Genomic DNA, 26,842 nt, shown 5'->3' on the forward strand with positions numbered 1-26,842 from the left:
CTGGCTCTAATTCTTACACATTTTCTATTGAATGATTTCTTAACATGCGACATGTGATGTAAAAAAGGGGGCGGGGGCGTGAGCGTGACGTCATGACGCAGCGTCCAATAGCGGATGTAAACACTGCCCGGTTCATGTGGAGGGAAACGCGACCATGGCACCGAGGCTGGAGCGTTTTGTGAGCCCCGGGATAGGCAACGGTCTGCGGGCAACGGCCAGGATAAGGAGAGGAGAGTTGGTGGTCTCCGCCGAGCCGCTGGCGTGCTGCGTGTCCAACAAAATGTCGAGAGAAGTCTGCCACCACTGCTTCACGCGGTAAGACTGACTAGCAGAGCAGCATGCTGTAGAAAAGACAACGCTGCTTGATGTTTTGCGTAATATACAGTAAAGTTCGGGTCGCTGCTGGACCCAGTCATCCTTCTGTGGGGATAGTGTAGATAAACATCAGTACACACCGACATTTGACTGATTTAGCCACTTAAAATGTACGTCAGAGTTATTTAACTCGCCACCAGATGGCAGCGAAGCTCCTTGATGGAGAAGCCTTTACTGCTGTGTGGTGTTCAGATAAGTTTGTATTTGAACCAGCCGGCTGTGAAGCTTACCTGATAATACAGCTACAGCAAAACACAGTGAGATATTCTGTGTAAGTCTCATCAGTGCTCGTGATAATCTGGAGACCTCACTGAACATTTTCTTTCTGCACAGAGATGACCTGCAGGTATAAAAGTGTAAAAGATCCCTTGGGCAATGTAAGGAAGTTCTCTGTGTGGGTACTGAATTGTGGTCAAATAATACATTTTGGGTGTATGGAAATAATGCACAATTATTTGGTGCACAATATGATCCGTTCTAATGTCTGCTTGTTGCACATGTAAACTGATTTACATGTCAGGTCAATGAGGTCACACCACAAAACCAACTCGATATCATGCAATGTTTTACCACCGGAGTACCTTACACGGGTTAATGTGATGCCCTGCAGCATATTTTAGCCTCAAACTTTACAGATTTGTTTTCTTTTTGACTACCCAAATATTTTCGGATTATTTTTTTTTTTAATACAAAACCGTTTCTTAATTGATAGCCAACATCAGAATATTCATATAAAGTTACGTTACACTATGACAGAGGATTACGTCTTTATTGATTGCATGCGAGATGAACAGTATATCCACTATCTATCTTGACGTGTCCTCTGTCTCATCTCATTTGTGGTCGAGCTGGATGCTTAATAGCAGCGCTGCTGTTTTCTCTACTCAAACCAAACCCTCTTCATCAGGCTGATTAGATGTGTGTGTGTGTGTGTGTGTGTGTGTGTGTGTGTGTGTGTGTGTGTGTGTGTGTGTGTGTGTGTGTGTGTGTGTGTGTGTGTGTGTGTGTGTGTGTGTATTTGATGAGGCTGCTAAGGAGAGATAAGTACTGATTTCTAGTACAAGGACTGCAAAGTGAATGACAGGTGAATTACTGTATATAGTATGCATGTGGAAGATGATTAACAAGAGCAGTTGTTGCACACATCCTCTGGGAGAATATAAACATGTAGCTCATTTCCACTTCTGATTTTCACATTAAAGTTAAATTTATTAGCGCATGATCACTTCTTTATAATGTCTCGTACTACATTCGAAAGAGTTACCTCTTCTCTTCTTACACTGGGATGCAATCATATGTGCCTTGTGTAAGAACTGTAGAAAAGCTGAAAAGTTCAGATTTATATGGTTCAATAAGGGATATTATGAAATTACTATCAGAATTGGCCAAAATCTTTTCTTGGTGGGGATTTCGAGGATTTAACAGGGTAGGCAGACAGACAGACATAACTTGATCTGTGCTTAGAGAGACACGAGAGAAATGATAAAAAAAAAGATGATGGGTGTTTGAAGAGACAGAGTGAAGATGAAGATACTGAAAAGAGATAACTGTGAAGTTAGAAAAGGACTGTGTGTGTGTGTGTGTGTGTGTGTGTGTGTGTGTGTGTGTGTGTGTGTGTGTGTGTGTGTGTGTGTGTGTGTGTGTGTTGAATAGGGTGGGAGTGTTACTACCCTTGAATAAGAGCTGAAGATATGATGTACTACTTTGACCTGAAGCTTATAATTATAAGGAGGGCTTTCCCTACCATTATAACACTCAGTTACAGCACACAAGTGATTTTTTTCCCAGCACCTATAAGCAACTATAGCTCAAGTGTAGCTTTACCAGTATAATACCAGTAACTGAATAGAAATATTGAAAATAATTAAAATATGGGCGTGTGCAAATGCATTTCTGTGAATAGCTCCAGTTTAGTGTGAGCTGCCTGAGAGTAGCTGGTTATTACTGAAAGGATACTTGCACATGTTTTGGGTGGTTGGTGTTGGGCCTGTCACCATTATCTCATAATGGCCTGAACATATTGATTTGCTCAAAGGCAGTAAAAAGCTCTTCTTCTTCACAAGGTGAATTATTAAACTATGATTAGGCTTATACTATAATAGCGATCACAAAATAAACAGAAAAAGACAATTCATTGCAACAGACCTACTTGTTTACATGCTGCATTAGAAAAAGTGAACAACTGACACTCCACAACAGACTCCTCATTTAGCACACAGCTCGGTGTGCTAAATGAGGAGCAGTCCGTTTCAGCTATATTGGGACAGATCCCTTTCTTAGGTTTCTGTCACATCACTGTTTGGCATCAAAGCAAAGGCTCCAGTTGTCAAACTGCAGTCAGAGCCAACGACCAGCGCACGGGGCACTGCAGCACATCCGCTTCATCCACAGGTAATGAGGTTAATGCGGCTGAGGCAACGATCCTCTTCCCTCAACTATCCAGGTGGCCCTGAGAGACACGCTTCACCTCACACTGCTTTGAGACAGCAGTGGGAGACTGTTGCTACGCTGCGTGTTTCCTGTCTGAAATAACATCAGGACAGTGCTGTTTATTTTCTCTGTGGATGTTAGGTCAGTTTTCAATAATAATTGTCTGAAGGCTAAAATTGTTCCCATACATGCAACATTGATTATTTTCCTCCCAGCCTGAAGACTCCACTGTTACTAAAAAGCTTTTTGCTGTGCTGATTTGATTTATAGAAGCAGCTCCCACGATGTCTTTGAAAAGTAGCAGCTTGGAGGGTTAATATAAAGAATGGAGGGTTAATATAAAGAAGCCCATCCAATTTCGCTGCACAAAAACAAGAGGTTTGGTTGTTGTAATGTCTCGATCTGCTGGATGCTAGTGGCTCTACACATGACAAGGTCGATCTGTCAATCTGTTGGCACTTTGGTGCAGATGGAAATATCTTAACAGCTCTTGGATGAATTTCAGACATTCATTCAACATTAATTCAATTAAGTATTGTTATATTGTGTTTTGTCAAAAACACATGATCAAGTTTTAAATAGTAGTACACATGCAAATATTGGTGGCAGACAGTTGTTCACTTTGTATTGCATTTACACCCCTACCACCAGATAGTGTTGTTTCAACCGTTTGATTCTTCCACAACAACATAACAACATAAACTGAGACAGGAAGAAGCCCCAGCTACCAAGACAGTAATCATAAAATTAGACTTTAAAAATCGCATTATGTCGCTGTGCTTACAATAACGCAGTATATTGTAATTTACTGAATCATAACCACTGTTTTGATGTGTATTGCCAGATTATTGCCAAAACAGACCTCTACTGTTAGACGTGATGCAAAAACATCTTTTCACCATATTATATGGCTTTTAATGTGATGAAGAAATGGCTGAATTATTGTATAAAGCAGGCTCAGTTCTGTCCACACAGGTTAGATGCTGTACGTGACACACACACACACAGTTTTTAGACTCCCGGCTACAAGCTCTAACATTGTAACTTGACATGTGTTCAATATCTCAATAAACATATTTCACCCTCTCACACGAGAAGAAAGAGATATAAGAACAGAAATCAATAAAAGAAAAAAATAGACCGCTTATGCCTCCACTAAATTCCATTATTTTTTCTTGTGCTTGGAGCAAACAAGATTGTGTGTGTGTGTGTGTGTGTGTGTGTGTGTGTGTGTGTGTGTGTGTGTGTGTGTGTGTAATAAGATGGAGGCCATAGGTCTGTGATCCTGTTTTTGAGATATTAGATACGTGTTACAGCTACATCTGTTTGCCCTTCGGCCTACTCAGCCTAAGTTTCAGAATGTCTGCTTCACATCTTTTATTGATCTGGATATGTTGGTGTCACAAAAACAATTGTAGAACGCAGGACTTGCACACGCGCACCCCCACCACGTGCACATGCACAGATTGGCCTCAGAGATGTGAAGTGTGTTTTTTCCACAATTAGCCTCAGCATGACTGAGTGCTGAAGAATGTGAGTGTGCAATTATTTGTGTGACTGTATCTCATTGCAAGAACAGAGAGATGTACTTAATGTGTGTGTGTGTGTGTGTGTGTGTGTGTGTGTGTGTGTGTGTGTGTGTGTGTGTGTGTGTGTGTGTGTGTGTGTGTGCAGGAAATAAGCAGGTGGTGAGGGTGGCGTGGGGGGGCATCAAAGCTGAAGTTAATTACAGGCCTTGAAGGCTGTATGTAAGTAATGAGTGATAAACGCTGAGAGAATACACACACACACACACACACACACACACACACACACACACACACACACACACACACACACACACACACACACACACACACACACACACACACACACACACACACACACACACACACACACACACACACATCTAAGTAGGATCAAATCGCCAGAGGTCAACAAACAAACAACTGTTAGAGGATCTCAGACTCAGAGAGTGAGGAGGGGATGAGGGGAGATAATAGAGGGAACAAAGACAGAAAAAAAGGGAAATATTTTTTTTATTGTCAGAGTAGAAGCCTTTACTATTTCAAATGGCACAAATGCAAAGTGAAGCAGCTTTTGAAATGTTACTGATTAATACTGTTTGGAGGACTTGTGGTGACTGAGGTGTCATCTAATGAGGGGTTTCTATGAAAATATAATGAGACTGACTTTGACCATCCAGTGAATATCTTTCTATGTTTACGTGAAACGATTTTGGTTTAAAACCATCTGCATCCTGAGGACCTGGTCCTCACAGCTTTAAAGGGCAACTTGAGGGTTAAGACCTGTATTTCGGGTTGTGATAGGTGCTTAGTTGTGATGGGTACGATGTTGTTGTATCCCAATGACTCGCCCTGCTCGTCTCATTGATCCAAGCAGTTTGGTGTAAGTAGTAAAAGGTAGGGGTGGGCGGTATGACCTTAATATAATATTACTATATATTTGGGTATTTTTGCAATTACGATATTTTTGACAATGTGGCAAAATTGGGAAAAACATTTGATTATTAATTTTGATAACATACAATTTTAAGAACATAGGTATTACAGTTTGCTTTCAGATATTGAGAAAAACAAAACAAAACATGATCTCTCAGTTCTGTTAAGCAACACCACAAACGATGAATATCCAACGATATGTGGCACACACACACACACACACACACACACACACACACACACACACACACACACACACACACACACACACACACACACACACACACACACACACACACACACACACACACACACACACACACCCGAGGGTGTAAAGAGGTCAAGTTGTGCCTTAAATCTGAGGATTTTTGATTCAGATTGGGTTTTAGAAGAGCCAAGTAGCAACCTTAAAACTGTGTGTTTGATCCAGGTTGGGTTTAGGTTAAGATCTTGGATGAGGTTTAGAGGGGGTCGGGTAGTGACGTTAGAATTGTGTCTTTGAGGGGGTCAGGAAGCGATTTAGGATTGAGGTTTCAGATCGTCATGCATTAAGTGTCCTAACAAAGATAGAACGAGAAACGTGTGTGTGTGTGTGTGTGTGTGTGTGTGTGTGTGTGTGTGTGTGTGTGTGTGTGTGTGTGTGTGTGTGTGTGTGTGTGTGTGTGTGTGTGTGTAACATTATCTCTCTCAGCTGAAGTCTTTATATTTGACACCAATCTCTCACTCAGTGTCTCCTTGGATCCCACAGAAACACACAGACACATTTCAGAGCAGTGCAAACAACAAAACTAAAACATCAAAAACTTTTGTCTTATTTATAGACAGAAACTTTTGATTGGAAGTTAGATAAACCAGTTTCCCAGGGGTCTTTACTTATTTCAAAGAACATGAAATAATATTGACAGGCGGTTGACTCAAGAGTTTTGTTCTAATTTCATTTGGATGTAAATGCCTGTTTGTGAAGCTGAGCAAACAACAAAAAGTGAAAAAAATGCAACAACAGATGAGGCGAATGTCACAAATCATGACACTGCCTTTTGAGGCAATCAGTATAAATATGTAATGTTTAACATTATGAAATACAGGGTTGAGATGCAGCAATGAACTGCCTTTACAGAGGTTCTATGTAGCAGCCATGTGTGTGTTAATAACTATCAAAACTCAACAAAGTTTCAAGCTTTGTGTGTCTTTATAAATACTTGACATCATTACTGAAGGTTTTTTTTTTGTCAGTTTCAATGTATATTTCTACTTGATTTCACTTTAGAACGCCTTCTTTGGCTCCCTGAGTTGCTGCAACTGAGTGGAGACGAGGGGCTTCTCTGTGCACCACCACTTAGCTAGCAGCAGATGATTTATCCATTTATGGGACATCTGTTTATTACAGGGACAGATAATAACTATGGCAAAACCCTCCCCTACTAAACTTTATCGAAATGCATCGAATCGTTGAGAGGTGAATTGAAATCAAATTGAATCGTAATGAAAGATTCAAAGCTTGAAGGTTGTGGTCATTTCTCGAAGGTTGTGGTCATTTCTTTCTCTCTTACGCACACACACACACACACACACACACACATACATATACATATATATATAATGAGCGATATGTCGGCCCAGCTCATTTTAGGTTTAAGTGTTGGGGAGAGATGCACATTGGTGCCCTTCTATGCAGTGTACATCACAAGTGATCACAATAAATTTGAAGCTATCAGGCGTGAAGGGAATAAAGCAAGAGAAATGTAAGCAGATGTGGTTTGATCTCAGTTGAATATCTGACAGCTGAATTTCAGACAACCAGAACTTACATTTGATAGAAGAAGCACAGCTGAGATACTTTTGTAAAATGCTGATTAAAATGCAAACAAGAATTTACAGAGATCCCAAATTATACACGACTCCAAAAAGAGCCACATCACGAATGTCAAAGAACTTGAGAATTGGTTTTCACAACTAGCCATTATCAATATTTAACTGAAGGAAGAAATGTTATCCAGGTTGTTCGTAGACTACAGCAAATATTTTCCAAATGAATAAAAGAAAAACTAAACCATATGTTAGTAATTTGATCTCAGACTTCATTCAGAAAGCTAATCGTGTCCACACAGGCCTTAAATTATGGTGATTTTTTTTTCTTTTTCTTTTAGCCTTTAGGATTGCGGGAGACATTAACATTCACAAGTAACAGATGCACTGTCTGTGATCAGTAGAATAACAATAATAAGTCCACATGGAGCATTTTGTTTTATACAAATTTCTAGTGGGAACAAACAAACAAACACAGAGTTTCTGCACTCCCTGGAAAAACACACTGACTTTAATTAATTGTGTTGCACACAGCCTAACAACACAAAAAACATTAAATGTTCATCCTCCTGAGGACCAATGTTTAATTTCTGTGAAGACCTGTTGTCCTCACAAGTGGAGTTAAAAACGATTCACACAGATGTGCTGCTAGATGAATAGCAAGCACTAAACACAGGGGGAGGTGTGTTCCCAGTTTACAGCAAATCACTTGATTTGCAAATTATACAGCTGTGTGTGTGTGTGTGTGTGTGTGTGTGTGTGTGCGTGCGTGCGTGCGTGCGTGCGTGTGTGTGTGTGTGTGTTTAGAGACACCTGGGTATCTAACTGCAGGAGATGGAGGGGAGGAGGGTGGCAAGGAGCAGATACAAGCAAAATAATCCACAGTGGGAATGAAGCAACGGAAGAACGGCAAGGGATGAGAAGATGGTGGACGAGAATGGTGATGATAAACTGGGAGAACGAGGAGAGAAGGGAGGCAGATGGGAAGGAAAAATGCGGAAGGTGGGAATCAAAGGAAGAAGACAGATGTCAGAAGAAGCAGATGGTAGAATAAATTGGGAGGAGGGAACGAGTGAAAGGAGGAGGAGGACAAGGAGAGTAATCTGTGTGTTTCACATCCCACTGCATCCACACACTTATCAGACAGACAGCGACAGAGAGAGAAGGTGATGGTGGTAGAGAGACAGGGTGGATGTTTAACAAAGAGACTTACAGTTAGTGTCATAACATAAACAGACAGAGAATAGGAAAGGAGCTTTGTATGTGTGTGTGTGTGTTTTTTTGTTTTCTTCCTTAGAAAACCTTGAGCAGTTTTTAGAGTATACAGATGTGACTGACTGCGTGTTCATCATTATGCTGTCTGTAGGACGGCCCTGACATGGTTCAGACGTATTGAGTTTACTGTATATCCTTGCCTTACTTACTCTCACACGCGCACATGCACGCGTGCACACACACACACACACACACACACACACACACACACACACACACACACACACACACACACACACACACACACACACACACACACACACACACACACACACACACACACACACACAGAGAGAGACCTACACAGAGGCAGCAGTGGTGTACATGCTAGTCACCAGTTTACTCTAAACTCATGTGTTCATGTGTCTCTGACTGTAGCCGTGCTGTGGATGCCTGCAGTGTACTTGTGGATCTAGCTGTACGTAGTCTGTGCTGTCATAGCGTAGATGCAACAGTAGATGGCAGTAGTGTCCCTTCAGGAAGTGCTCATTTGTTTAATACTCATGCTTACATTGTCTCACACTTACTTTGTAACACACTGCAGCAGTGCTGGCAAACAGAAAGTTGAATTGGCTTTGCTGCAAGAGGAAGAGCTAATTTGTCCAGAAGTTTGGAGAAGGACATATTTCATGTTGTCTCCACTGTTCACAAACAGAAAAAAGAAGTAGCTTGAGCAGACGAGACTCAGGTAGGGGAAACAGTCAGTTTTAGTGAACTAGATTTGTATTTATATTAATATTTACGTTTTACATAAATATACATCACACACCATTACCTGTCATGTTGGAGATAGACGTAGCACGCTGCGTCGACCACTCAGCCTGGAAATGAGAAAACTCACTCAGGCACGACTGGACAGCCCAGAAACGAGAACCCCACTAATTATTAACGTACACAAATACACACACATGAAGACAGAACAAAATCTCATGCACACATTGTTGCAGCCAATACTCACGGGAAATTAATTACCATGCTACACACACCAACAGAGATATGCTGAGCTAGGCCTAATTAGGTGTCTGATAGCATAGACTTAACACAATTGACCACATATACACACATGTGGGTTCTACGCTCTTGCATATCAATAGAGACAACCAGAATCCTTCAGTCTCTTCGACTCCTGTTGAGTGACAGTTTTTATGTCCTTATTATTCCTATTCTTCTTGTGTTTATGTTGTTGTGTTTCTGTCGCTTGGATTCTCTCTCCCTGATTTTTCTTTTCATTTCACCACTCAATTCTATCACATCAACATCTGTGCTCTTCATTAGGGTTTTATCTTTAAAAAAATAAATAGACTTGCTTGCTTTCACTTGTCATTTTGCACAACCTAAGAATTGTCTAATTTGCAAGGTCATAAAAACACACCCCTGTTATTTGGAGGAAGAAAACATTAAATAAACGTCACACATACTCATCGTAATGTATAATTTTGTTGTTGCAGTACTTAATTGACTTCAATATCTATATATAATGTCTTTCAAAATGTTGTCGTAAATAGAGCATTATTCGATTAGTTGATCAACAGAAGATTAATCGCCGAACAGATTAACAGATGATAAAATAATCAATAATTATAGCTAGAAACTGATGAGTTGCCAACTTAATTTACTTAACTTACTTACTTACTGATACTTTCACAGAATATTTACATAATGACATATTTGATAAATAATCATCAGTAATGACGATATAATGACCAAGTCGGTAAAAGGCAAATAATAGAACAGCTAAAACAGTCTGGTAAGTTCAGAAAGTAAGCATCACTTTACTGAAACGCAGTCTTTAAAACCAGGAGAAAATTACACTAATGCCATATTATGATACTACGATATCCAAAGTCTCCAGATATTTAGTGTCTTATCAAGATATGATTAAATGTGGGTGTATATATAGAGTCCCAGATTTTTGTCTCTTTTTTTCTTGAGTGAGGAAGAAGCTCCATCTCTTTATTTATCAATGTGAGGATAAGTCTTCTGATTGATTGTTTTGTGGTTGTTTGTTGATTGATGTCTGGAAAATGGCCATCACATTTTACATGACAAGATGACATCTTCATATATCTTATTTTGTCCAGCCAACAGTAACAAAAAAAAAACTCCCAACAGCTATTCCATTTAAAATGACATAAACCAGAAAAGCAAATTCTTACATTTGAGAAGCTGCTACAAGCAAATGCCATCTTTGCCAGATACACAGCTTAAACAACTGATAATACAATTGTTAGTTGGTATTGGTGGGGTTATTGTGAAGTTATATAATCCGAATATTTAAATGTATGATGAAATACAGGAAGTAATGAGCCAAAGAGAATGTTGGGGGGAGGGGGAGATAGCAAAACAAGAAAGAAAGTATGGCATTGAGAGGAAGAAGTGCACAGTACTGGGATCCAGAGAGAGAGTCTGGTTTTTAATTGACTGTTCTGTGTGCTACTAATGAAAGCCATCTAATGTTATTCATGAGTTTTCCTAGTGTGCCTGCAGTCCAACCATGGACCCGTCATCCAGAAGACTATCACTTCATACAGCATCTAACAGAGATACAGAGGCAGAAGAGGAGCAGAAAAAAGGCGAGGGGAAGAAAGGGATGAAGGGAAGGAGGGGGTTGACAGCAAGAGAGGGGACATGATAAGAGAACATGGCTGAAGTTCAGACAGATGTGCTTCTTAAGAGAAACCATAATCTATGTATGAAAGTGAGTAAGTTATATTAAACAAGAAAATGGATTCTGTTGCCCACTAATGAACGGACGAGGACGAAGAAGTTTATATCTTTCTGATTTCTGTCCTTTCCGCTCTGTTGTTATTGTCCACATCTAAATTTGGAGTATGTTAAATCAGTGAATGTAACTTTGTGTAGCGCATGAAGCAGTCCTAGAGTAAAGTACGCTGCCTGCAGGCCAGAGCAGGGTCATCTATGTGTCTTTGAATCATGAAATAATGTGTGTGAAATGTAGAGAAAGCGTGTGGGTGTTTCTTCCTGAACCAAACAATCACGGATGACGAACAGCAAGCACTCGGTTGGAGGAACGCTTGGTTGAACTGTTGAGCTGCAGGAAACAAAATATGTCTTTGTTGGTTCTCTTGTTATTGTTGTTGTTGAGCTCATGAAAGTGGAATATTTCAGATGGCGTCCCAATCACATTACAGATTTTACCAGTAATCAGCATTCATGTGTCACTTTTCTTTCACACTAAAATTTAAATTCCTCAGGTGGAATAAGTAGAGAGCAAAAATATTTGTTTTTATGAGTGTTGTTCAACCACTTACAGAGAGGAAATATTCAGTTACGTTTAACCAAGATAAACCGTCTACAGTCCCGCTGGAATACACAGGTCATGTGACCGGTATCTACAGTATACTTGTGTGTGCGTGTATGCGTGCACTGATACTTTATAAATGCTAAGAGCTTATCAGCCTGGAGGCAATCACCATAACAACAGTTGCTGTGGTGCAGCTATGCATTAATGCAGCTCAGTACAGACGCAGTATAGGATTGATATTCTTTCTGGGTGTTTGCCTGTCTGTCTCACACCCTTCGTGTCTCTTTCTCCTCATTTTTTGTTTTATCTATTTCGTTAAAGTACATTTTCTGGTTCTGAAAGTCAAAGAGTCAAATCATCATCTGTCATCCGCCCCCCCAATCAACCTGAATGAATACTCAAATATTTGTATTAAACAGCCAAATCTGATTCAACTGCCAGAATTCTGTGACAGGAAGAGCCCCGGGGCTTCATATGAGAAACAGCTTGATCAGAGTAACCAGAGTGTTTGTTGCGAATCAATCCACTTCTTGATGCAAGTCCTGTAAAGTGCATTGTAACGTTGTCTACAATGACTGGGATGGATACCGCCACATAATCGGTATGACAAAATCTTTGACTGTTGACAAATTCCTATTGTCGCATAACAACAATCATCAGATTGCCTTTCTTGAGCTGTCAGAAACTTTATATTTATTTTATATATAAACTATTAGAGTTTACCCCATAGTGGATATTTACCTGGTACCAGAATGACCTATCCTGTTCATGAATAAACCGTGTAACTCTTTCAATATGTAATTTCTCACAAAGTTAAGCAACAGGAAACAAGTATAAGAAAAAAATGGGGTTGTAGTCAACATCAGGCTTCCTGTCTGGTCCCTGGAAGATGGATAGACTTCCTGTGGCAGCAGCATATGATCACACTCTTTGTGTATGAGTTATATCCTGACTGTGTTTAGGTCTGGTCTGGTCCTATCTGCTGTTATTGCTTTGTGTCTCGGACTGCGGGCATGTGTTTCTCAAACTCTGGGTGGCTTCTCTGTTTCTGGTTGGTCTCAACATGACAAGAATAGCTGTGTTTTCATGATCCTACATCCCAGGAAAGGGCTATAAATGTACCACTTGTTTCCAAGCTGGAAAGTTCATCGCAAATATACACAGTGGCATAACAAGAGGGGAGAAAAAGATGAGACGGATGGTGAGAAAAGCTGTAGAATTTATAAGGAGTGCGGAGGAGAGAGCAGGAAAGAGAGGGGTGTTTTGGAAAGTTGTACAAGCCTGCAGGAACGTCGAGCCAAGTTCAACAGTCCAGTCTGGTCACACACTGATAGACGACACACTCGGAGGAAACACTTAACTTCTGCCACTAATGTTGACAGACAGCAGCCTTCGGTCAGACCTACTCTGTGTGTGTGTGTGTGTGTGTGTGTGTGTGTGTGTGTGTGTGTGTGTGTGTGTGTGTGTGTGTGTCTTCATATTAAATGTCAAATTTTGCTTTTTAAGGTTCCAATTTAATGAAATGTGCCGTACTCTGTACGCTAAGCCTGGGGCAAATGTATTTACATCCATCATAACATGTTATCCATTAGTTCATTTTGGATTTTGTGTGTGTGTGTGTGTGTGTGTGTGTGTGTGTGTGTGTGTGTGTGTGTGTGTGTGTGTGTGTGTGTGTGTGTGTGTGTGTGTGTGTGTGTGTGTGTGTGTGTGAGCTCATAGTACCGTCCGTTGTCAGATTTATTATCAATCTTCCATCATTTTCCTGTCGTATAAGAAACCACAAATACTTCTTAGTTATTACGATTTATGTAAACTGGTATATGAACTCATGCCAAACCAGCTTTCTTCTAACACCGACTCCCCATGCATATGCTCTTGTGTTGGAACGACTTCAGTAATGCAAAGAACTCCTACACACGCAAAGGATTCTGGGTTGTCAGTTGTTGCTGGTAATTGTGTATCTAAATTCAGATGCTTTCATTGGTCCAAGCTACATACCATATAATTGCAACTTCTATGGTTTGACTGCTTGTTCCATGTCATCTCCATCTCTCCCCATTTTCTGCCTGCATTTTTTCTGTCACCTTTGAATGTGGTTATACAGAGAGAACGTATCGTCTTTTATCATTTTGCAATTCAAGCAAAATTACTATTCAAAATTAGCTCGGAGCAATTCAATTATTAATCAATTACACACATATGGAGAAGAAGAGGCTCATATGCGCCTTTAACTCGGGCTCAACAAATGCTGTCCAACTTCTAAAACCCTCACGTCCATCATCAAACTCACTTCCTCTGGTCCTTTTTTATTGATCAGTGGATGGGCCGTCTTCTTGGTGCTTGTCACTTTCTGTGTATCTGCTAGTTCCACCTGCAGAGTTTAAAGTGCACCTCATCTTCACATCTTTTGAAGGAGTTACACGCAGAACTTTCTGACAGCTGAAGTCTTCGCATGTTTCTGCTGTTCGCACCTTTGCATCTAATCTCTTAAAGATGCTGTAAAGTAGAAATGAAAATGAGTTTTAAGTACCTCATACTACAGAAGTATGGGTTGTTAACTACCCATCCAAATTTGGATTAAAAAAAACACCAACAAGTTTGTTAAATTAGGCTTTGTCTCTCTGGTGGACGGAGCAGCTTGCTTTGTGAAAACAGAATAGAATCAGAATTTATTTGTCCAATGAGTGAAACATACAGATGCATATAAATGAAGCTTGTCCCCCTGAGCTGTAACACAGGAGTAAAACTGGACACCAGAGACAGCAGACAGTGAGTCTCCAACTACTTCTAATGACCTGCATTTCAATAGTGGAGATAATAAGAGCGGAGGAGTTGATTTAGTTCTGTAACGACTGCAACATGCACAGCGCTGCATTACATCACATGTCAATTCAAACTTTGAACCTGCTCAGGTCAAGCCAACAGTCTTTCTCTTCCACTGATGTCCCTCCACCTCCTCCTCCACCTGCTCTCTGCAGCCTCCTGCACATGTCGTCGGGCTCGTTTATCCGGACCGGTGCCGGTACCGGTACATGTAACCGAGAGGGTCGGTGATTGTAACGTTACACCGGAGTACAAAAACAACAACCCTCATTAATCAGGAGGGCAAGATCTCCTCTGGTCCATGTTTACCATCACCCCGACATGTAAAATACAGAGTTACATATACTATAGTTCCTTATCGGAGCTATATTGAGACGCATAAAAAAATCTGCGGTTATCAGAGCATTTTCCTCTGAACTCTGCTCAGCTAAGAGCTCAATATAAGCTAATTAACACATTAGCTACCATTCCACAAAAATACCGTGTTTCTACACGAGTAAAATCACGTTAGTGGTTTGCATCACGGACTAAATATAGAGTTATGGAATATAGAGTTAAATATGGAAAAGTTATCTATTACAAGCACACAGAACTTAAGCTGAGTGGTGAACTGCTGGTGGTGGTGGACGTTGCGACCGGGAGAATGAACGGCCGTGAGGGCGACGCTCGGTTCAGCTCTGAGCTGCAGGAGGAACGGTGCGTCGGTGCGTCCGTGAACTCCGTCTGTCTCCGGTGGAAGTTGGTGAAACTATCCATCGTGAAATGATCACTGCAGAGGCGGCTGTTGGTGTTGATACTAAAGTCTCCTTTAGCGTAGCTCTTCATGAAATCAATCCACCTCTTTTTCCTTCATCAGTAGGGAATTTAAATAGCGCTGCAGCGCTGCTTTGGAGGTTCTTGCTTCCAGGAAAGATGCACTTGCGGGTGGAGGGAGACGTCCTGTAGTAGCCAGCTGATGTACAATAACAATCAGACCACGGCAGGAGTAGAACTGAAGTCCAGTGGGATGACCTCTTATGCAAATGAGCTCCAGGGTTTTATAGCGTTTCACCATGTGAGAGGAGGAGCCATGCAGAAGGTTATATAAACTGGCTGTGATCTGACGTAGATAGGTTGTTGTGAGGTAGATAGGTTGGGTTTTAGCCCCGCCTTAAAAAACCTGAGCTGAAGACGGATGAGAAACTGTTCAACGGTCTAACTCCACATTTCAGTGCGACAAAGTTTTCAAACTTTGCACATGCTTTCAGCAACTCATTTCACACGTATATAATGTATTGAGAAGCAAATCTTGGAATTTGCTTTACAGCATCTTCAACATCATACAGTTTTACCTGGTAGAAGCATGTTTTTCTTCTCCATATGTTATTTAATGGCGGCCGGCAGACAGCTTTTAGGTGCATTCCCACCACCCTCTGATGGGAGTAACGTGTAACAACCAGGTGCCAGTAAAAACAGGGGAAATAAAAAAGAAGAATTGTTGCATATACTAATCGATTTAAAAAAATATTTTTACAACTATTCAAATATTCGAAAATCATATCCCAACAACATGGTTTTCTGCAAGAACAGATTTGTGGCCACTTTGTGTATACAGATTGGGAATACATTATCGACATATCATCATCCTCTAAGCTGATATGTTGAACTTGTAAGAAAGCAGTTGCTTATTTTCACAATCAGCAGTTATGAAACAACATCTTTCATTCAGAGTTGTGTTTTGGGTCACATGGCAAATGTAAGTCCATAATTTGCTCTTTTAACTCACTTCATCAACTCCTTCAGGGAAATATCTGGCTGTAGCTGCTCAATGCTCCACTACGCATTTTCCCCAGCAAGTCTCCAGCTGTGGCTCTCTGTTGCTCAGCAGGTAGCGTACAGAGGGTGTTTCGAGATTTTTGTTTTGTTCATAACTGCTGCCTGCGGTGACCCAAACCAACACGATGAAAGCAATGGCATTGAACCAAAACAGTAAGTTCATGGGCCAGGCGCCCAATCAGTCAGTCACTCTCTACCGTCTGATAAAAACACCCAAAAGCCCTGCTGTAATATTATATATTGCAAGCACGATAACTATGGCACATTTTGACCTATGCGCGCGCGCGCGCGCACACACACACACACACACACACACACACACACACACACACACACACACACACACACACACACACACACACACACACACACACACACACACACACACACACACACACACTGACAGGGTTTCTATGATTCAGGTTTTGTGTCTGTGCTTCGGTGATGCGCTCTCTACTGGTTGTAATTGGCTGCGTGAAGCTGTCAGACTCTCCTGTGCTCCGGCTTGTTATCAGACTGACAAGGCAAACTGGAAAGGACACCAGTATCACTCAGAGAAACACAACAGACCTCGGAGGCAGCAAACATGCACACAGCTGTCACACACAGTTGCTCAGGCACATGCAAGTGCCGTGATGCTAACAGGCTGTGACACTGAGGAGAGTGTACCTAATGTTTTAACCTTAGATGACAATCAAATTAGAGATGGGTAGGTAGATAAAATGAGATAACGGATGCATGCGGTCTGCTTAATACAGCAAATAGAAAAGGTTAAGACAAGGGCGGTGCATGGAAAAGAGCCAAGACAATGACAGCAACATGCTTGAGTGGATATGAGGATGTGTTTGGTAGGGTGGCAGTTTAACCATGTCCAAAATAATTTGTATGTGTAGCAGCCTGAATGTTTTATGTTCAGACACTGAAACACAGCAGTAGTGAAAGTCTGCTGATGTCAGACTTTTGTCAGGCTTTTTAAAATCCATTGGGCTGGTCCCATTCCAGGTCATTGACTTCTTTAGATATCACTAATATTTTTGTACTCCTTGCCTTTTTCATAACAGTGAATCAGACTTTTAAGCATTTGGTTTTCTTTGATGCTGGAGTTTGTTTTATTAATGGAAGTTTAATTAACTGCAGAATTAACACATCTTTTTTTTTCTCGATCTTTCTTTCTAGACGTGAGACATTGTTGAGGTGTTCCCAGTGCAAGATGGCTCGCTACTGCAATGTCACCTGCCAGGTATAGAGAGTGTGTGTGTGTGCGTTTGTATTACTCATGTTGTGGGGATAAAAGTTGTAAATTATTACATTTCAAGATGAAGACTTGGTTTAGTGTTCGGGTTACACAGGAAATAGTTATGGTTATTGTTTATGGTCATTCTCCAGGAAACAAAAGTACCCTAAGTCAATTTAGTAAAGTCTGAAATGATGGAAACATGACTGTATATGTACTTGTATCAATGTGTTGAAATGCCCTTCTTCTGCAGAGACAAGCATGGTCTGGTCATAAGAGAGAGTGCAAATGTCTGTGCAGCCTCCTACCCAGAATTCCTACTGACTCAGTCCGTCTAGCTGCAAGACTCATCTTTGCCTTGGTATGTTTCTGGACTTTTTCATTGTTTAACTCTCAAAGTAATGTGCTTTAAGAAACATAATGTGCAACAATTTGAAAAATATTTCTGTAAAACTAGAAAGATGTGCAAATACCCCGTCCTTCTTCTTTTGTTTCAGTTAAATCCATCTAAGAACAGTAGTGAGGAGCTCTACACTTTAGAAGAGCATGAATCACGTAAGTCTCTCCTGCAACAGTGAATGCATGTGTGTGTTTATCCTGATTGTAATGCCACTGCAGTGAAAAACGGTTTATCTTCTCACTTATTTGTTGTTATTTATTTATTTACAAGGGCAGTGTTTATAAATCTTTCTGTAAATATTCTAGAGTTAGCCACAGGCCAACTTTCTATTTTCATCCACAGTTAGTCTCTTGCCAGATGTTTAAAGGTAGAACAAGAACGATTGATAAACTTTAGACTTTATTAATCCCGCAGTGGAGAAATTTAGTGGTCACAGCAGCATAGAAACACAGTTAGGGAAAAAAGAAAAGGTGCACACAATAAGAAAAAAATACAACTACATATACAATAAGATAGATAAATAGAATAAAAAAATATAAATAATAATAAAAAAGGCCGTTATTTATTAAACATTAACAATATTGATTAACATTGTTAATACAAATACGTTTAAAAAGGTGAGGACTGGAAACATGAGCAGCATCAACAACAAGCTGAGCAATATATACAGTGTCAAAAAAAAGTATGTTTACAGGAGATTGAAATTTCACTGTATTAGTAACATAATTTGGATACTATATGTTTTGAGATCTATAATAAAATAGATGGATAGATAGATACATGAATAGATGGATAGATAGATACATGTGTAGATAGATACTGTACATACATACATACATACATACATACATACATACATAGATAGATAGATGCATACATACTTACTTACTTTATTAAATCCGCAAGGGGAAATTATTTTGCTACAGCAGCATGTACAGGGCAAAGCAATAGAAATGACATAATAAAAAGAGGTAGTAAAAATATTAACTATAAAAAATAAAAAAAAATGCACATTATATACAAATAAAATAGAATAATATTAAATTAAATTAAATTAAAAACAGTGCAACGGTGTTAATGATGTGTGATGGATTTTGCCAGAGGTGAGCTTATTGCAGTGGGCAGGAACGATCTCCTGTATCAGTCCTTATGACAGCGGAGCTGGAGGAGTCTGTAGGAGAAAGTCCTCCACTGTCCCTGCAGCAGGTGGTGGAGAGGGTGGTCAGGATTATCCAATATGGATAACAGTTTGTCCAGCGTCCTCCTCTCCACCACCTTTTCCAGACTCTCCAGTTTGCTGCCAATGATGGAGCCGGGCTTCTTAACCAGTTTAAGTCCGTTGGTGTCTCCGGCTCCAATGCTGCCCCCCCCCCCCCCATTTCTCTCCCTTCCAGCAGACTACTAGAAGTACGGTTCACTGGCCACAACAGACTGGTAGAACATCTCCAACATCTCGTTGCACACATTGAAGGATCGAAGTTTCCTCAAGAAAAAGAGTCGACTCATCCCCTTCTTGTAGACAGCGTTGATGTTGGTCTTCCAGTTCAGTCTGTTGTCATGGAGACACCAGGTACTTGTACTCCTCAACCATGTCCACCTCCTCTCCCAGAACTCTCAGCGGTTGTGGAGCCGTCGTCTTCCTCCTGAAGTCGACCACCATCTCTCTGGTCTTGGCCACGTTCAGAAGCAGGTGATTTCTACCCGCCCACTCCACAAAGTCCTCCACTACTGCCCTGTACTCCTCCCCCCGTCCATCCCGTATGCACCCAACCACTGCAGGGTCATCACAGAACTTCTGCAGGTGGCAGGACTCTGAGTTGTACTGGACCACCGACCACCGTGTCGGACAGAACACCGCCCAGTCGGACAAACTGTGTTCCAGTCAGTGATCCAGGAGATGGTGGACGTGTCCACCTCCATCACCTGCAGCTTCTCCCTCAGCAGCAGTGGTTGGATGGTGTTGAATGCACTGGAGAAATCAAAGAAAGTGATTCTCACAGAGTCACCGGTTCCGTCCAGGTGAGACTAAACTCGTTGCAGCAGGTAGATGAGGGCGTCGTCCACTCCCACATGAGGCTGGTATGCAAATTGCAGAGGGTCCAGAGAAGATTTCACCAGCGGTCTGAGGTGGGCCAAGACCAGCCTCTCCAGCACCTTCATCACGTGAGATGTGAGGGCAACCGGTCGGTAGTCGTTGAGGCCGGATGGAGTCGTCTTCTTCGGAACAGGAACCAGGCACGACGTCTTCCACAATACCGGGACTTCCTTTTGCTTCAGGCTCAGGTTGAAGAGGTGTTGCAGGACAACAGCCAGCTGGACGGCGCAGGTCCTCAGGGCCCCGGGGCTGATGCCGTCAGGCCCTGCAGCCTTGCGTTGGTGGAGTCTCTCCAGCTGTCTCCTAACATGGCCAGTCGTCACAGAGATGGGGGGAGGAGGGTCACGGTGTCAGTGGTGGAAGAGCCCTTTGAAGTTGGGGGCTCTGTGTCCATGCAGCTCACCAGGAGGGAAGGGGGAGGCAGCGGAGGTGTTTTGGAGGTGTGGTGTGTGGAGGAGACAGATGAGGGCTGTGAACTAAACCTGTTGAAGAAAGAGTTTACAGGGAGCCCCCTGGTTCTCTCTCATATACTAAACTACATAATTTGTAGTCTTTCTCCTGAGACACAAATATGAGGTTCTACGACTCGACTTTGAGAAGAACATGTTTGCTGTTTTAGACACAGTCAACAAGAGACAGCAACTGTTTAGCCAAAGACGGATGATTTTCTGCATTCTTTTTTACAGACCTGAATACTATGTCTGAGCAGAAGAAACAAGGCCTGTTTCAGCTGGCATCCATGTTAGAGCTGTACCTACAGGAAGTACCTGACCTGACACACGATATGACGTCTGTACTGCCCCCTTCTTGCCGAGAAGCCCTCAGTCTTATAGCAAAGGTTGGTTGAATGCTTGTAAACACAATATACACATATACCTTTGTGTATACTACATAGCCTTGGCATACTCATGAAGCACATGAATACGCAAACCCAAATGCAAACATGCCTCCCTCAGCACAAAAAGACAGAAATACACAAGCATCTGCTTATTGCTTTTGGCTCTACCACAGATGTGTCTAAGATCTTCCCAGCATCTGTAATCAGATCCTTGTGTTTATGTGTTCCCAGAACTACTTCAGGTCTTATTCACTTAAAACACACTAGCTGTCTTCACTGGAATTTATACCGCAAGTTGTTTTGTGTGCAGGGATGTGTTTGTCTACACTCTGCTCTGCCTCTGTTATGTGTTAGCGTATGTGGCTCTTCCTCGGATCTTCTATTCCAAGAAGTCTTTGTGTGTGTGTGTGTGTGTGTGTGTGTGTGTGTGTGTGTGTGTGTGTGTGTGTGTGTGTGTGTGTGTGTGTGTGTGTGTGTGTGATTATATGATGATAATATGCGAGTAATAATGAATGAAGATTTATTTCCCAAAACTAACATAAAAGTTGCAAATGAGCAATACTTACTCATAAGCTCCATGACGTGAATGCTTTACTCTTAAAACAATGAACCGTTGACTTGCATAATCTAATTTTCAATATACAAAGCATCTCTTACATTTCATGTTTCAAGTCAGATGAAAATTATGTTTTGGGTTCCAAAAGGATACTTACAGTCACGTGAAAAAAAACAAGCACATCCAATGCAAATTATTGACTTTTTTGACCATACAAATATGGGGTTAAAGATTAGGAGTCAGTGATTAAATGGTCCTGTTTGGTGGCTGATTCAAACCAGACCATGATGGATGTATACAGAAAGAAGTGTTTAATAGTTTGAGGGAAAAATGACTATACTGTTGTGTATCTTGGCTGTAACGTCCTATAATGTGTAATCTGTAGAGTAAACTTATTAACCACATTCAACTCATCGATAGTGAGAGAAGTTAAGAGAAAAAATATTGGCTCCTCATTTAAGAGGGAATTTTTCAAAGGAGGAAATGGTGGTCACATAGACATGGAGAGTTAGAGAGAGAAGAAAAACTGAGGATAGAAAATGGGACATAAACAACAGAAGAAAAAAAAGGAGGCTCGTGAAAAAGTGATAGAAAAAGAATGAGTGGAGGAAGGATAGGAACCTAGAGTGCGTACTCTGCCTGGTAAAAGGTTTGAAGTAGCTGTATTTATGGCTCTGTGTGTGTATGAGACTGTAACTGGGACTCTTGGGAAACACGAACACGCCTACCTCTCATCTGACCGTGGTAGAAGCAAGGAAACTCTCTATGGAAAACTATGTTTATTACCTATATATAGAGATGATTTATCACAGACCACACACACACACACACACACACACACACACACACACACACACACACACACACACACACACACACACACACACACACACACACACACACACACACACACACACACACACACACACACACACACACACACACAACACACAACACACACAACACACACAACACACATATATAACCACCTGGTGTCATGTGTAAGTGTGGAGCCAATAAATTTACACCCCTGCTGAAAACGGTTCTGGCTTCAATTACAGGAGCAGAAATGAGGAGTGTTGTGTGTGTGTTTGAGTAATCATCTGTGTGTATGTTAGCGCTCACTTTTTGGTTGTTATAATTTATTTGTTAATTTGTTTTTTTTTCTCGTAGTATAGCGTGTGTATATCTATGTGTAGGTGTACTTCTGCGTGTGGACAGATGTACGTTGTACAGGTGTGAGTGCAACTTCTTGTTTGTGTGTAGGAGTAATTTATTCTCATGGCTTTCTTTTATATTTATTGGCCATCTGTTGAGCAGCTAAATGGGATGCAGACACCATCAAACTTGTGCACCTTAACGAATGGGAAAGTTGTCACTCTCCAAACTTTCTCTGTAGGAGGTACTTCTGCATATGCAGAGGTATAACCAATATTTTTTTTCTGAATTAATTGGCCAAATAAATGAAGAGGTCAAAGGAAGATGGAGGTAGGAATTTAGTTGGGAAATAGTAATGCGATAATAGAACGTACAAAAATACACTGTTTGCATGTTTTTTTTCCCCACTCCTGCATTAACATGTTCTTGTGTATTTTTATTGCATGTGTTTCTATGCAGCATATGAAGTCATTAAAATCATCTTTGTGTATATGTGTTAGTATGTTTAGCCTTATCTCTCCAGCATTTCCCTGATCTGCCATTGTTGCTGGCAGTGGGCGCAGCCTAATTAGCTTAGGCTTTGGAAAATCACACACATACACAGATTAGTGTAATGACTTTAAGTCCATCATGAATGCAGTCACAGACAGTACAATGTGAAGAGAGAATACAAAAAACATTTGTTTAATTGACTTAAACTGGCTGCATGTTTGTGGGCTCCCGGGGAGAGGTGAAGATGAAGAGAGGAAGAGGAGGAGAGATGATGAACAGGAAATGATTGACATGAGGGAAAGAGATGGGGAAAAAGGAGGGAGGAAAGCACACAGAAAGAAGGGAGAAGGGGAGGAAGGAACTGAAAGAAATGGAAACAGTGAATGGCAGATGAAAGAGGCGATTGAAGAGATAAGACATGCAGATGTTAAAGTTAAGAGCGAGAGAGGAGAAGGGAGGAGGAGACATGGCTAAAAAGAGGGACAGCGAGAGGCAATCAAGAAGAGATTAGAGGAGGTTCGGCTGAAAATTGGATAATTTTGAATAAATCTGGATGCTGTCGTTTAATTCTTCAAAGTGATCTGAGCAGCAGTATGTTGCAGGAGATAGGCATGTGCAGTATGTGTGTAGTGTGAGTTGGGGGTAGGGTTCGCTTAATGAAAAGCTTTTTGGCTCCAGCTGCAGCAGCCGCTATCTCTCCCATCTCCTTTTATTATCCCTCACTCGGTCTCAGCTCTCCTCTCTGTCGCTCCAACATTTACAGTAATTACTGTTCTTTGCTGGTTCAGAGGGATTTACACAGGGATAGAGGCTGATAACTTACCAAATTGGGAGTGTTTGTGTGTTCTGTCTAATTTCCTGAATCGTATGCAGAGGCATGTTCCAGAAAGTGAGATTCCTCAGCCAGGGCCGTAGAAATGATCCTTTCACACCAAAACGATCACCCAACAAAGACCTGTGTCTCCTGTTGGGGTGAAAACACTCAGCATGTAGTCTGATATGAGATCGCAGACCATTTTCTGACCCTCACCTGGTGTTGGAATGTCCTCTGCTCTGGTATAAATGATTTCTAACAGTAGGATTATCATTATTATTGACTATATACTAGATACTGATGGTGACTTCTGCCTTCATACTTGTAAATCACACAGTCCACTCTATCACATGTGTATATACATTGTATTTAACATTATGGAGCGAAGGCTTCCCCATTTACAGCAAACAAGGGGCCTGAAATAATATTAATAAATCCTTTTAAATCACAGGATTTAATCTGTGCGGTACACCAGGTTGAATCCCCAATGAAGAATCAAACATTACATGACATAATACTGTGTTCAGCGCAGAGGGCAACATAATCACAAACATGGTGGCGTAGTTCTTGTACCGATTGGTCATTCACTTTCCATATTAGCCTTTGGTTTATCACGGCTAATCATAGCTCAGCCCTGTGGCTTATCAGCTCTTGCCCACATTATCCTTTTATTAGTTCCCTCATGCAGGACAAATAAAGGCTGGCAGTTTAATAAAGGCTCAGGCTATCAGTAATTGAATAACCGTATTTCCTGTTCAACTGCAAATGCTGATGTCATAAAAAAATTGTGTTTTTAGAGGATAATTATCTTGTTCACATTTGACACTGTGACTGGAAAGGATTCTAAATGCAAAGGCGGAAACAGTCCATCTGACATGCAGCATATCACGAATAGCTAATGTAATACAGCCTGCTGTTGTGGATACATTATACACTGTTTTATTTGGAATATTTGATTTTTTTTTAAATTATTTGTATGGCTCCCGTATATCAAGACACATTTTGTTCCCTTATTTATCCCATTTTTTTTTGTATTACTTGCTAAAACTGCACTCATGAGATGTATTGAGTTTACTGTATATCCTTGCCTTACTCACTGTCACACGCGCACACGCGTGCGCACACACACACACACACACACACACACACACACACACACACACACACACACACACACACACACACACACACACACACACACACACACACACACACACACACACACACACACACACACACACACACACACACACATCTGCCGGCTGTCCAGACAAATATAAGACCAAATGGGACATTCTTTAATCTTTTAATAAAAGTTTGACTGGCCCCGTGGGAAACAGACTGCAGATACTCCAGATGGCCAGCCTGCCTTCGATAATAGCATTTCTTTGTTATATTTCACAGCTTATGTTTATGTGTTTGCCTAATTATCGTGTATGTATAGATCCATTTTCTTAGAGGAATATATTTGGGGGAAATGGCTTTTTAAACCTTATGAGCCTTGCTAACTTATTGTGGGCGGTCCCTTGTAATGCTATTTTACATAATTGTGGAAAACCTAAACTAAATGTGAGACCAGTGTTGTCTTGTACAGTTTAGAAAATGTTTTTAAAACGATTACATTTCAACAAGTTTTTTGCACAAAGATTCACGACGAGACGAGTTAAAACTTGCAACTTTTTGCAATTCACTCGTCTGTCACATCCTGCCGTTATACAACAAAGCAATTAGCCGAGACGGTGTGACATCCCCACAGCAACGACTCTCTGTATTTCCATTTTAGACTTTTCAGACCTTTTCATAGAAAGAATTCATTTATACTATGTTAAAACATAAATGAGGATTGTGAAAGTCAGATACTTGCATCAGTTGCATTTTTTACTGAGGATGAAACAGTGAAAACATAACAAAGCGAGAGGATAGAGACTTTGGAGCCACCCACGGTGCTACAACAGAATACCCAGGAGGCTTATGCAAATGAATGAACCTGAGACAGGAGCTCTTCCTTCTTTTTGTCAGTTTCTTTCATCTTCTTCTGGATCAGCTCCTCTAATAAGCAGAAAAAACTATGTCTTACAGTCAAAAACTGCCCACTAGAGACGGCAGAAAGTGATTCGCAGGTGACTCCGTCAGCTGGCTTGAGTTGAGCTGAGATGGGACAGTTCAACTGCTGCAACTTTTCTCTGCAACGATCTAAAAGAGTTTCGTCTTGTCGTGAATCTTTGGTCTGAACTGGGCTTTATACACACCCTCAGCTTTAGAGGCCTATTCTTAGATAAAAGGCTCTGTCAGTATTTTTGTGAATAATATTGCAATGAAATTCTCTCAGTGGTAAAGATAATTACTTTATATGTCCCCAGGTTTCCATATCCTATGGTGACACTTTTGCACACTGATGCAGTGCGGTGATGATTTGATTATGTCCTTGGTTTAACTCATTTCTGGAGTACTAATATTTTCTCATCATTTTTGTGGCAATTTCCTGTGTCCTTCTGACTAAGTAAAGTTCAAATCCAGTATAGACGCCGACAGAGACTTCCCCTTTACTGATTTCTGTTGTTTGTGTTAATTATGCATTTCCCAAGATTTATTTATTTCTTAATACTTGCTGAAATGTACTTGTAGAACCTTAAAATCTGACAGCAGCCAATTTATGTATATGTTTGGAAGTACAAATTCAGTGCAGGCAACACAGTTTGGCATTTAGAATGTTTAAGCTACTATACTGTGTGCATATTTGTACAAATTATTGTAATTTCACAGTGTACAGAACAGTTATTTTTAGTAGTTGTAGTTAATTTTGATTTTTGAAGAGCACAGTATAAGCCTCAGAAATGCTGAACAGAAAATGTTCTGGTTGGCAGGCAGTGTTCGTGAAACTGATTGTAAAATAACATTTCAGATGCAGCCGTGGTTCAGCTGCAATCACAGATCTAAGTGTGCGCTCATCCACCCACCCATCCTCTCTCCAAGGCTCACCTGTCGGCGGGTCATTAGTGAGTTA

The 26,842-nt window shown here is 41.0% G+C and overlaps 1 protein-coding gene across 1 annotated transcript in view; it reads left to right on the forward strand.

Annotated features, from left to right (window-relative positions):
- The first annotated feature begins 109 nt into the window (after positions 1 to 109).
- Positions 110 to 26,842, forward strand: part of smyd3 (SET and MYND domain containing 3) — a 74,761-nt gene continuing 48,028 nt past the window's right edge. The window contains exons 1-5 of the mRNA XM_069693756.1: positions 110 to 315; positions 17,428 to 17,491; positions 17,739 to 17,846; positions 17,983 to 18,040; positions 20,667 to 20,818. Coding sequence (XP_069549857.1) covers positions 155 to 315; positions 17,428 to 17,491; positions 17,739 to 17,846; positions 17,983 to 18,040; positions 20,667 to 20,818 — 543 coding nt within the window. The 5' untranslated portion in view covers positions 110 to 154. The remainder of the gene's footprint in view (positions 316 to 17,427; positions 17,492 to 17,738; positions 17,847 to 17,982; positions 18,041 to 20,666; positions 20,819 to 26,842) is intronic.

The sequence above is a fragment of the Brachyistius frenatus genome, unplaced genomic scaffold (genome assembly GCF_029030835.1).
Source record: "Brachyistius frenatus isolate BFR_SWC_R1_liver_20210118 unplaced genomic scaffold, ASM2903083v1 Contig_15, whole genome shotgun sequence".
Lineage (NCBI taxonomy): Eukaryota > Metazoa > Chordata > Actinopteri > Embiotocidae > Brachyistius > Brachyistius frenatus.